At 37.6% G+C, this 12,900-nt stretch overlaps 1 protein-coding gene across 1 annotated transcript in view; it reads left to right on the top strand.

Annotated features, from left to right (window-relative positions):
- LOC126272538 (titin-like) overlaps window positions 1–12,900 on the top strand; it is a 999,170-nt gene that overhangs the window by 375,802 nt on the left and 610,468 nt on the right. The window contains 1 exon segment of the mRNA XM_049975459.1: window positions 11,339–11,432. Coding sequence (XP_049831416.1) covers window positions 11,339–11,432 — 94 coding nt within the window.

The raw sequence follows: 12,900 nt of genomic DNA, 5'->3' as shown, positions 1-12,900 counted from the left end.
GGGGAGCAATTTTTTGTCTTGCTCATAGGATTTTTTGTACAAAAAGAATTTGGGTTATTTATACAGGTACGATGCATTTCTTCTTCTGAATTCACACAAAACACAACTCATTTCACAAGTAAGCACTCTCTCGCTGCTGATAATGATACAACAAGCACAACATGACACGATGTGATGCAGTGCAACTTAAGCAAGTCTCATCGGCCTCCTCCATGTTCTGGTGGTGAAGGTTGGGACTGAGGATCATGTATGGAATTCTTTGTATACATATTTTAGTTGTTCAACAATAGTTACATCACAAAAAATAAATAAAAAATTGATTAATGAATATCAGAGTAACCAATATGCAGCATTTTCAAGTATGTAGCACTTTAAAGTTATTTTATAGAGTAACCAATATGCAGCATTTTCAAGTATGTAGCACTTTAAAGTTATTTTATGGTAGAGGGTGCTATATCATGAAAACTAAGCCTGACAGTCAAAAATGAATTTCGTTTTTGAATTCAGTAACCACTATTTAGCTAAGGACACCATTCACATTCTTTGTGGCAAAAAATGCTGTTGACCAGTGTAGCTATCAAAATACAGACGATGATTTTGATATCTTGGAATATCCCTTGCTAGGTGTGCAACTGTATTTGAGGATGTTCTCATATTATGTTCTCCTTTTTGTATAATGTTCTCTGTAACCTGTTTCAATCTTAAACTTATGAGAAAACACTGATACACCAATGAGCACAAATATTTTATATTGCCACCTGTGTGATTTGTTCAGCGTGTACTGTTTCATACTGTTATGGGATCTAGTTGAGTACACTTGGTTATCATCAGACAGATACTGCTCGGGGGGGGGGGGGGGGGGGGCACTTTGCCAAGTGTTTCATTGAGTTTATTTGCCACAGGTCTTATTTTGAACGACTTATTGCAGGCAAGGCACGTAGCAAGAAGCATGTTGCTGTTCTTGAAATTAATCAGCCTGTATTATCTTCTAAAATTTGTTACAAGGCATGGTCTCTTATCATCATCATTGCCAATGGCTTTTCACTTTTGGCAGACATATTGCAGACATTTATAAAACGATATCTATGAAATCAGACATGTACATAGGTGTCACTAAGAAATTCTTGTTGGAGTCCTTTTGCACACTGTAAAGATTCATTAGATCCCACATTATTTTTATAGTTTCACCTGTATACAAGTATTGGAAAAACTTTTTTGGAGTGTCTATCTCTAGAATAGCTGTTGAAAAGAGTGTGCCACCCAGAAACTATGAATGTTGTTCATTTCAAAATTAATGCTTCCTCCTTCCATGGAATGTCTTTGTTAGTGGTATATCCTGGAATGAACACTGGATTCTACAGAGATTTTCCAGCCTGCTCAGGGTTGTCACTGTGGTCAAATTTTTTCAGCTTCCACTACATAATCAAAATTTTCACTATTTATCAAATCATGTTTGGAATTTTCATCATCTGTTTCATGTTCTGAAGCCGACTGTGTGACGAAATATCATCCTCGTGGTGTTTTAACTGTAACAAAGAAATAACTTCACTTAGATATGTAAAATGATGTAATTTTACAAATAAATCTATCATATTGTATAAAATGGTAGTGTACCTTTTGTTGGATACAGTGTCAGTCCAGTTTTTGCACTTATCCTTGAAAAAAACTGATGAATATGTGCATAAGGCCATTTGGCAGAGTCATTGAGAACTAAGAAATGCTAAGAGAATGTTGCAGTTTCGCAGCACTGTGAGTTTTGTGTTTTAAATTTGGAGAAGAACACAGCATGAGTAGAGAAAGTTAGATTGCTGCTTACCGTAAAGAAGACACGTTAAGTTGCAGACAGACACTATTCAAAGACATTTACACAAAGCTTTTGGCCACAGCCTTCATCAGCAAGAGAGAAACAGAGAAACACACACCATTCATACACACAAGCATACACACAAGCATGCACACATGACTGTCAACACTGGCAGTTAAGGCCAGAATGCAGCTATCATGTGGGATGGCAGCAGCAATCTAGAGGGGGCAAGGAAGGGGAAGGAATAGCAGTGTATAGGTGATTTGGGGGGGGGGGGGGGGGCAGAGGAACACTGTCTGAGTGTGCAGGGACTGGAATGCCAGCAGGCACAGCATCAGGAGGTTGTGGGTCAAGGAGATGGGAAAAAGAGCGGAAAGGAGAGGAGTGTGGAAAGACGGGTGGGTGCCTTGGCTGAGGGCTCCAAACAAAGACTGGGAGACAAGCATGAGGAGGAGATGGTAGGACAGGTGGGCTAGAAATTGTTGGGTGGAGGATCTGGGGACAGTATGTTACCATAGGTTGAGGCCAGGATAATTACGGGAGCAGAGAATGTGTTGTAAGGATTACTCCTATCTGCACAGTTCAGAAAAGCTGGTGGTGGAGGGGAGGATCCAAATGGCTCAGGTAGTGTAACAGCCATTGAAGTCAAGCATGTTATGCTTAGCTGCATGTTGTGACTGAGGGTGATCTACTTTGCTCTTGGCCACTTGGCAGTGGTCATTCATCCTGGTGGATAGCTGGTTGGTAATCATACCAATAATAAAATTTGTGCAGTGGTTGCAGCAGAGTTGGTAAACGACCTGGCTGCTTTCACATGTGGCCCAAACCATCCTGTGGCAGGATGAACATGTGACAGGACTGGAATAGGAAGTGCTGTGTGGGTGGATTTGGCTGGTCTTGCACCTGGATCTTCCAGAGGGATATGATCCTTGTGGCAACGGGTTGGGATTAGGAGTGGCATAGGGATGGACTACGAGGTTATGGAGGTTGGGTGGGCGATTTAATACAACTTTAGGAGGGGTGGGGAAGCATCTTGGGTATGACATCCCTCATTTCAGTGCATGGTAATAGGTAATCAAAGCCCTGGCGTAGGATGTGGTTCCGTTGCTCCAATCTGAGGTGGTACTCAGAGGTGAAAGGGGCACTTGTTTGTAGCCAGTTCTTGGGGTGGTGGTGGGAGAATTGGGGGTATGAGAGGAAATGACACAGGAGATCTGTTTGTGGACTAGGTCTAGGGAATAGTGCCTGTTTGTGAAGGCCTTGGTGAAACCCTCAGCGACCTGAGCAAGGGAGTTCTTGTCACTGCAGTTATGTTGTCCCTGGTTGTTAGAAATATTGCAGATCCCAAAATGGCATTCTTTCTATATGTGGTCCAGCCCCAGACAGATGAAAGAAGACTCCTACTAACATTTACATAGACTTCTGCTAACATTTTCATAGGGTGTTTATGTAGAACATAGGAATGCAGGGAGTGATACGGGTGAGGAGAGAGAGACTCAGGGGAGATATTCTCGGATGGGCCTAAGTATTTGAGGAGAAACTGGAGTTCCTGTTTTATTTCTGGAACAGGCTCACTGTAGCATGATTTACAGTTGGCTGAATCTTATAGATAGTGGAGTCCCTTCAGATGGAACATTTGTCAACAGGTACGATTGTAAGGCTGGGATCAGTTTTTATGTTGTGGATTGGTATTCTTTCTGCGAATGATAAAGTAGTTCCCACATCGGGGAATTTGGGGAGTGATGGTGAGGCATTGTTTGACGTTAAGAAATGCTGGAAAGCTAACAGGGAGTGATTAGGAGATAGTGGTGGCAGTTCTCAGTAATATGGAAGAGTGAACTGAGTCAGGCAAGGTTCAATATTGGTTTTTGTTTGAGTGTAATTGGTAGAGTCATAGTATTGTTATTCCATCCTGGACTTTCCAGTATATTATGTTACAGCTTTGAACTAAGGAAGTTCTAAGTAATTATTGATATCTGGAGGAGTGGAATAAGCAGATGCAAAGCATATGGTGTTTTTGCACTGCTTAGACAAGGGTTTCCCAAATTGTTTTTGACCAAACACTGGTGTTCCGTGAGAAGTGAATAAGTGTTCCATGAAAAACAAGCAATAATGTGTTTTTTTTTTCTTTTCAACATTTTGATGATATCTTTTAAAGTTTCATTATGATTTCTGCATTATTAACTATGTTCTAAAACTTAAATAATCATTGGATAAGACATGTTTTCCAAATTTTTTAAAAAAAATTTGGTTATTTAAAATATCTACTTGCCATTTCATTTTCCTGTGTTGATACAGATCTTTTTTCCATTGTGGCACAACTTTAATCTGATGTAACTCGTAACAATTTCTGTTTTCTGTGGCACCAATATTTCTTCAGTCTCCAACAAGCTGGATCTTTCTGCCTTCTGAACCCAGCTAATTGTTTCTCAGTTATTTTCCTGGAACCTGGAACTCCACAGATATATGCCTTGCTTCTAAAATTACAATGCCTGAAAAAACAGTGAAGCATCGAATAAGGGAGGAGGAAACAAAATCAAATTTCATGGGTTGAGAGTGTATTTGATGTTACCTCAGTTGTTGCAATATTGAACCAAATTCACAAGCACTTGGCAGTATGAGCTGACTTATCAGTATGATGTTGCACCTCCTGTGGTTGGGTTGCATGCACTAATTTGGTTACAGAGGTTATCCTAAAGCCATTGTATCATCTCCTGAGGCAAGTTGACACACATCTGCTGTTAACTGGCTATTTGTATCCTGTATACTGGCACTGAGACGGAGTTGACATCCAAGCTAGTTCTATATGTTCTATTGGGGACAGGTCTGGGGAACTTACTGGCCGACAGGAGTATTCCTAACATACTCTAGAAATTTCATTTCACTCGCTTGAGTTCTGATCTCTTTTCATTGTCTTCATTGTCCAGGTCTCCAATGCATATGTCAGCATGGGTGTGAAGTATGTCTTGTACAGCACTTTCTTACATTTCATTAGCATCTCCCTTTCCCAGACTAAGCCCCTGACACATTGCTAAAATGCATGGCTCTGTTGTATCCTTTTGCTGACTTCTGCCATCAATCCTGCATTCTCCATTGTCACACTTCCTAGATATTCAAAGTTATCCACAATTTAAATGTCCTGTCCATTAATATTAATTTGTCCGTTGCTTTCTCTGTCTCATCTGGTTACCACCCTAGTCTTTCTTTTCTCCACACTGCGTTACATTTCTTATTTCTTGATGTTTAGCATTCTGTACTTTAATTGGTAAATGGAACCCTTGTAGGATGACTTCATTGTCCCTGTGTCTATCAGTCTGTCCAACTGTTAATGACTCCTTTTTCTCAGGAACAAGTCAAGGTATGTTACATGCTAAGGTCAATGGCCCTTGGCAGTACAAAAAATTTTAGCTTCTAAGTCGGTGCAATCAAAAGATAAGGCAATTATTTGATAATGGTAAACTCACTCATCAAAATATGTAGGGTAACTCCCATTGAGCCCACTCTTCAAAAACATGTAGGGTAATTCCCATTGAGCTAGAATCATGGAAGTTGGCAAGAAGCAAGGTGTCACAATATAAATTAAGGAAGAAAATCTGAAAATTGCTACATAATTTGTTGTGATATCACACTAAAAATATTTTTTGCCATTAAAAACTTACATTGCATTTGTAATTTGACAAAAATCTCAGGAACTATTGAAGGGATTTTGATCTGGTCTTTAGTAGTTGGTAGAGTGATTCACAAGGAAGGTTTTTTTTGTACATAGTTTATAAATATTTGTGCTAACTGGCTGAGCTGCAGTGAAATCCCTTTTTGCTGTGAAAATGATGCCTTTGCCATCTAGTGGTGATACACGTAAGACTGTCCAACTATCACAACATGCCAGCTCATTCTACATACGAACTTTCCTTGACATTCTGTGCCACATACATTATCTGTAATACTTCAAAATGAAGTAATACTGGTAACTGATGCAGTATTACACTAGCATTGTTAGGAATGAATTTCCAGTACCCCATCAAATGCCCATTGAAGTGTTCTACAGAACAATTTGACATACGTGTAATAACAGTAACCTTATTGCCTGCTGCATAGTTTTCTCCTCCGGAGTCTCCTCTCAAATCTTACCAGTAATTGCAACAGGGATGAGATCAGACAAAGTCAATACATCTACAGTTACCAGCTAACATAGCATGTTAATATAACTCCAAAATTAATAAAATAAACAAAAAAATTGCAATAGCTAATGTAGATTTACCCAAAAATTTAATCTCTAAAACTTAAAACATTTTCTGAGGTCTTGGAATTCACGGGACCAATACCCTGCCAATATCACTATCAATAACCGGCAAAAATTGTTGAGATTCTCAGTTCCCAGGGTGAATGAACTATCTGAATACATAATTTAAGTATGTACACAACCCTCATAGTGTGAGTCCTGCTCACACTTGCCTAGGTTGTTTCTTCTTCTTCCTTTTTTTTTTTATTAAAGATTTCTACTACTTTTGTACACCCTTACTGTTAGTTCCTCACACCACAATATCATTGGCAAATAGCAGCAGCTTAATCTCCCTTCCTCTGTGGGCTTCTTTAGCCACTTTCACAACTTCTCCCATCACCATCTTATATAATAATGGTGACACCACACTTTCTTGTCTCAACCTTGTAACATTCCTAAACCAATCAGTTCTTTCAATTTCGGCCTGTACAAGGCTGAGGCTTTTGTGGTTTATTGCTTGAAGAATTTCAGTTGTTTGTTTTCGAACTCCCTTTCTCTTCCATGTCACCCATATGTTTTCTTTGGGGATGGTATCTTAAGCCTTCTCAGAGTCAAGAAATCTTATCACCAGGTCTTTCTCATACTTCCAATTCCTTTCTCTCAACTGTCTCATACTGAAGATTGGGTCCACTGTTCATATACCATGTCAAAAGCCTCACTGCTCCTCTTCTAAACATCTTTCCACTTTTTCCCTCAATTTTCTTTCCAGTATCCTCTCTATTATTTTTGCCATTTGTGATATATGTGGTACCGTTCAGTAAATTTATCGTACAGTCTTCGTTGTGTATTTGGGAAACTTTCTTGTTACTAGGTGATGTTGCTTGTGCATATGTAATACTTTTTGTATTGCAGATGTTAGTCTTATGACAGCTTATGAATGGGTTTATTGATGTTTTTGGTAAGATTTTAGAGGTTAGGAAGGTTCCTATGTGACTGATAGCATCCATTGAATACTTTTTATGACAATATCTCCATAGCCTACAGATGGGAACTGTAGAGAACAAACCATTCAGTGTAAAAAAGATGACATATCAGACCTTGGAGAAAAATAAAATTATGCCTTTGATAAGACTACAAATCTTGTATCTTTACATTTTTCAAAAGTGCTGTACCTTCCTCCAAGAAACAGGGCCTTTCCACAATACTTTAAGCATTTAGTAACAGCAGTAACATCCTTCACAGAAATTAGTTTAATTATAATTAAAATACTCAAAAATAAAAGTTGTTATGGTGTTACTACAATTTCAGTCAGAATTCTAAAGGGTTATTTTAACTAAATAAGTCATGTCATTAGTTATGTCTCACTAACAGGGGATTTTTTTGTTGAAACAGAATGAAAGCACCATTATTGAGATTCTCTTTACAGGGAAGAAAATGATAAATGTCTAAATAATTATCATCCAATTTCCTGTCTTCAACTCTTTCCAAAATGTTAAAAAAAGTCCCATTATTTACTTATTTCATCACAGTTTGGACTTCATAGTGCCATTTGTACTTTTACTCACCAAATGTTAAAAGCTGTAAACAACAAGATATTGTAGGAGGTATATTTTGTGATCTGTCAGAGGCATAAGATTGTGTGGATCACGATAGGCTCTTAGAAAAGCTTAAGTCTATGGAATCTATGGTTTTAATAACAACTTTTGGAATTATACTCTACAAAAAGAGTGCAAAAAATCATGCTGAATAATTCAAATAATATGGGAAAGAGAGAGAATTTTAGTGATTGGAGAGAAATCACATAGGGAGCCTTCAAGGTTGAATTTTGGCTCCACTTCTCTTTCTGACACAGGATGAACATGAGCTCCATGAACAAAATTATAGATGTCGATCAGGGATGTTTTCTGAGTATTCTAGTAGAAGGAATAACTCGTGTCCATGAGCTATTACAGAGTAATTGTATTTCGTTGCCACAGTTCATATTTGTATCTGTATTACTGTGTTACACTAAAAATATTTGCACAACAATTCAGACATCAACAGTATGCATTTGTGTGTCATGTTTGAAAACAGACTTGTTCAATTCTCACATGGTACTTGCCGCTGATGACACTAGTTCTCACCTTACTCTGCAATCTTAAGCTTGCATTTAGTACTGCTCAGTTATGTCTCAGGTATGATTTTCCAGCAGTGTTAGTTATATGTTAACAGTGATTGACAGCAGTATAGATAGTATTATTAGTGAGTTGTGCATCTCGTGTTAGGGTTCACTGATACCAGTGGAAGAGTAGCACAAAAATGCTGTTCAAAGCTGTTCCTGTACTAATGGTAACAACATCACAGTACCTTTGCATTTATAACTTATTCTGTGTTTCTGTTGTATATTTTGATAATTATACATTAAAGCTTCTCCAGTTATGAAAGTATTTTCACAGGAATAAAGGAAATTGATGGTAAAAAAACTGAATAAGTCAATTATATTATTACTCTGTAATGAACCACTGGAGTCCACAGATCCCTCATACCAAATAATCAGAAAATATCTCTGCCCAACACCCAAATCTTTGGCATGTAAATAGCCACCGGCTTAACATACATTGAGCAGAGGTAATACTTTTTGCAAATGCCAAAGCTCTACAATTAGCCTTATTGAAGAGAAAGCAGCAGAAAAATTTTGTTAACAGTTCTTTTGAAATAATTATTAAGTGGTTCTCTGAAAAAGGATTCCCCTTTAATTTTACAACAAATCGAATATCACCATCAATGAACAGTAGTCAGTAAACAGGGGGAAAGAATATTCAAAGTGTTTGTGTGTACATATTGGTGAAAGCCTGAACTAGAAGAAACTTATTACAGATTGCCTCCAGCAACTAAGTTAAGCAACATTTGCTCTTCATATAATCGCTAGTTTTGTAAATGAACAACTATTGTATCGTAACTTTTTTGTGTATTTACACTCATAATATCTTACAATAATTTTCTGGAGTAATTCATCTCATAAAATGAGAGTATTGTCTGTACCAAAGTGAGTTGTGAGAATAATATGTGGGTTCTTCCACAATCATTTTGTGGGTGCCCCTCATGGATTTAAGCATTTCAATCACTTCTTTACGGTGTGTATATCTGGTAATGAAATTCTTTATAAATAATACATAATTTGAGAAGACTAGTGATATCTATTCATACAACACTAAAAGAAAAATTGCCTCACATTGGCTGCCACACACTTAGTGATGGATGTTGCACAGTCAGGCCAGGCAAGCACAGACACATGGCTTAAAGCATGAGGCTCCGCTGTGGTCACCAGAGCACATATGGCAGCCAATATGTTCAAGCTGTCAGTGGCTCAGCGAGGAGTTCAACACGCATTAAAAAAAAGTTTGATTTTCGCGCAATAACATTAAACATTGGATTGGCAGCAGAGCAAATTTTAAATCTAGCCTAAAATTGGTTTTGATAGACAACTCCTCATTTATAGATGAATTTTTAACTAATAGCTAGTACCGTGTGTAATTTATAAGGAAAGTAAGTTAAAGTCTATCCTTAATTACATGATTAGTATTGAGAACTGTGTTTATTCTTATTAAAATTAAGCCTGTGTGCCATTTTGTAACCTGTAAATGCTCAGCCTGTAGCTGTACTACCAGACAAATCATGTATGTATAGCTGCATATAGAACATGTAACTGTTGTGCTAATCCTTTAAAAATCTGCAGCAGAACTTCTTGTTAGGTATGTTAGAGACAGAATGTAACAGTTTCTTTAAATATTTAGGGAAGAACAGAAAATTGATTTGCAAAGAGAAGCCAGAATTAAAAATGAAATTGACATATTTTATCAAACAACAAAAAAAAAAGATGTTTTAAAGAAACCTTATAGTAATATCACAAATCATTTATGAAGTATTAGGAATTTCCGTGTATTGTGGAACACCCTGTGTATAATTTTATCAGATATTCAGTTTTATCACAGAAAGACATCAGAGGTTTTTTAGGGTGGCAGGGGAGGGGGGCTAGAAGTAGTATTTTATCTTAGCAAAACCATTTTCTGCAAAAGTAAAAGACATTTTGTCAGCAAGTCTTACCTGAGTAGCCTTTGGTTTCTGAATGGCATTGTTTTATTTTATTCAGTTGAAGAACAATTTCAAAAACAAATGGACAAACTCCACAGAGCCAGGCTGAAAATTAACTACAGTACTCTCAGGTTAATGTGGAATCAGTATTATGAAGTTCATTTGCAATCCACATGATTACTCTGCAATTCACAATTAATTGCGTGGCAAAAATTTGGGAGAGGTGTTTATCTGATAGTGGATGAAAATAATGTTCGGGGTTCACAAACATCTGTCTTGTAGGCATCTGTTCACATAGTTGAGTGTATTAACTGAATCTGTTCTAAGGAATTTTCATTGATTAAATTTTGTTTGCAACATTCCATTTGAGTTTGGGAGTATTAGCAATTTTCAAAAATGCAACACTAGAAGGAAAAATGATTAACTGTCGGGATGCTAAATGGAGAGAAGAACCAGAGGTTTATAAACATGTAAAGGAAGAAAAGATGTCCAGAGGACAAACAAGAAAATGAGATCAAGAGTTACACAAGTTAATAGAATGGACCATACGCTTATATGTTTCGTAATGGCAATATAATGTACGTGGTTAGATTTAAAAAAATCTACTCACCGAGCAGTGGCAGAACACATGCACAAAAAAAGGTTATAATTAGCCAAGCTTTGGGAGCTGGTGGCTCCTTTCTCAGGCAGAAGGGTTGAAGAGGAAGAAAGAGGGGTGAAGGAAAAGGACTGGAGAGGTCTACAAAAAGGGGTGCATTTCGGAAAAGTCAACCAGAAGTCAGGGGAGACTTACCCAATCTGGTAAGCTTCCCCTGACCCATGGTCCTGGGTGACTTTTCTGAAATCTACCCTTTTTCTTCGACCTCTCCAGTCCTTTTCTTTCACCCCTCTTCCTTCCTTTTCAAACCTTCTGCTTGAAGAAGGAATCATTGGCTCTAAAAGTTTGCCTAATTATAACCTTCTTGTTGCATTCTGTCATCCAATGGTGAGCAAATTTTTTATCTATCCAATTACATTATGTGTTTCATAAACTGCACATGACTTAAGACTGTGGGTGGATGTTTGTGGTTTTTATTTATCTCTTTTTATCTGTAGTTCTTCTGCAAAGAACATTTCTTTTCAAAATCATAACTAAGACAGCCATTATTGTTGTAGTCTCACCTTTCCATTTCCTATTGTCTATAAAAATTTGTTATACTGAACATTGTGAGGTATACTTGAATGCATTTTGACATTATTTGCAGGATGAACGAGAACGTATTGAGAAAATGGGTGGGTGTGTGATGTACTTTGGAACATGGCGAGTGAATGGTCAGCTTGCAGTTTCCAGAGCTATTGGTGAGAAAAGAAATAAACATATTACAACATTTATTAAGATACAGTTAATTTCAGTGTATTTTTGAATGGAAATGCTCTGTTTTCAACTTTATAACAAAGCAAGAAAATCTTGTCATTAATCTAGTCTTGGACTATTTATTGCCTTTTTCACATGGTCCTCTTTTTTCCATTTATTTCCTGATCTGGAAAAGAAGTGCAATCTCCTCATTGACATAGCATCTAAGTTATTCAAAGTATGTTGTTATAAACTACATTTGGCATATTGTTTCTGTAAGCAAATATGAACAAGTTTGTGGTTACCCAACACACAAACAAGCTAGGTATAACTGTCTGTGCTAGAAATTCAGTTCTTTTAAATTCAATAGACATGCCGTCTTACACTATCTGGAAAGATGCAAACATAGTGCTTTTATACAATTCGCATTCCTATACACATTAATCTGCTACTGGGCAATTGCAAAAGAGATTACCCTAAAGTTTATCTTTTGAGCAATGACAACAATGGCATGGACTTCAGCTGAGTGGACAACTATGTCTTATGATGCAATCAGTGTGATCATTCACTATGAGACATATGATTGGGGCCAGTACTGTTGGCCATCCCTTGAGCTTTCCACTGCACATGGCAAGGGCCTGCACTGAGTAACGCTGTTCAGTTCAGATCAACACTGTGAATAATCACCAGGGTCAACAACTTGTGGATGATAGCCTCCAGAGAACCCTAAGTCGAATCAGATGGATAGGACACTGCAGCCCTCGCTTGTTCTGTGAATATGAATTATCTCATAAAAATTGCAGAACACACTGTCCAATGCCTTACAGGCTCACTTGTCATGAGTGCAGGAGTTTTTCCCTTGAATGTCCAAATCACAGAAGTTTATCTGGACCAGTGAGTAACAGGGTGCAGTGCACAGTGTTTCCCAACTGACAGAAGTATCCTCTCATGATGTTGTTTACAAATGATGAAAAAGGAGCCTCTCTCAGTTAATATGCATCATTTTATTCAGCTGTAGCATCAAATTGCAGACCTCCCCATTCAGCAAAACAGTGCAATGCTCTACAGATTTAGAAAATTGCAACAGTGCTCCAATGACCACACCTTGACAGTGAATTAATGTGCTCAGTTATGATCACAAAGTACCCATATTGAGAACATCCAAGGTTGTTCAGATAGTGATGTACATGCCTTGGAAAGCAAATGGTGCACTCAAAGAAAGGGAAAGCTTTTGGTATACTGTGCAGTCTATACTACCACTAGATCCTGCCGTTACAGAAGAGAGAGGAGGTGCAAAACCCCACTGTAAAGGTGTTCATAATTTAAGTTTTCAACTACGTGTATTACCTTCAGTTACAAAATTTATGTAAAGTGGTTACTCAGTTACAACAGGTGTCCTGCAATACATGCACAAGGATTCTACATCAAAATAGTCACAAAAATATGGAAATGTGCAGGAGTATGGAAACTGCT

This window comes from Schistocerca gregaria, chromosome 1 (assembly GCF_023897955.1).
Source record: "Schistocerca gregaria isolate iqSchGreg1 chromosome 1, iqSchGreg1.2, whole genome shotgun sequence".
In the NCBI taxonomy this organism is placed as follows: Eukaryota; Metazoa; Arthropoda; class Insecta; order Orthoptera; family Acrididae; genus Schistocerca; species Schistocerca gregaria.
Note: the sequence above shows the minus strand (reverse complement) of the source record. Positions and strands in the feature narration are given on the sequence as shown.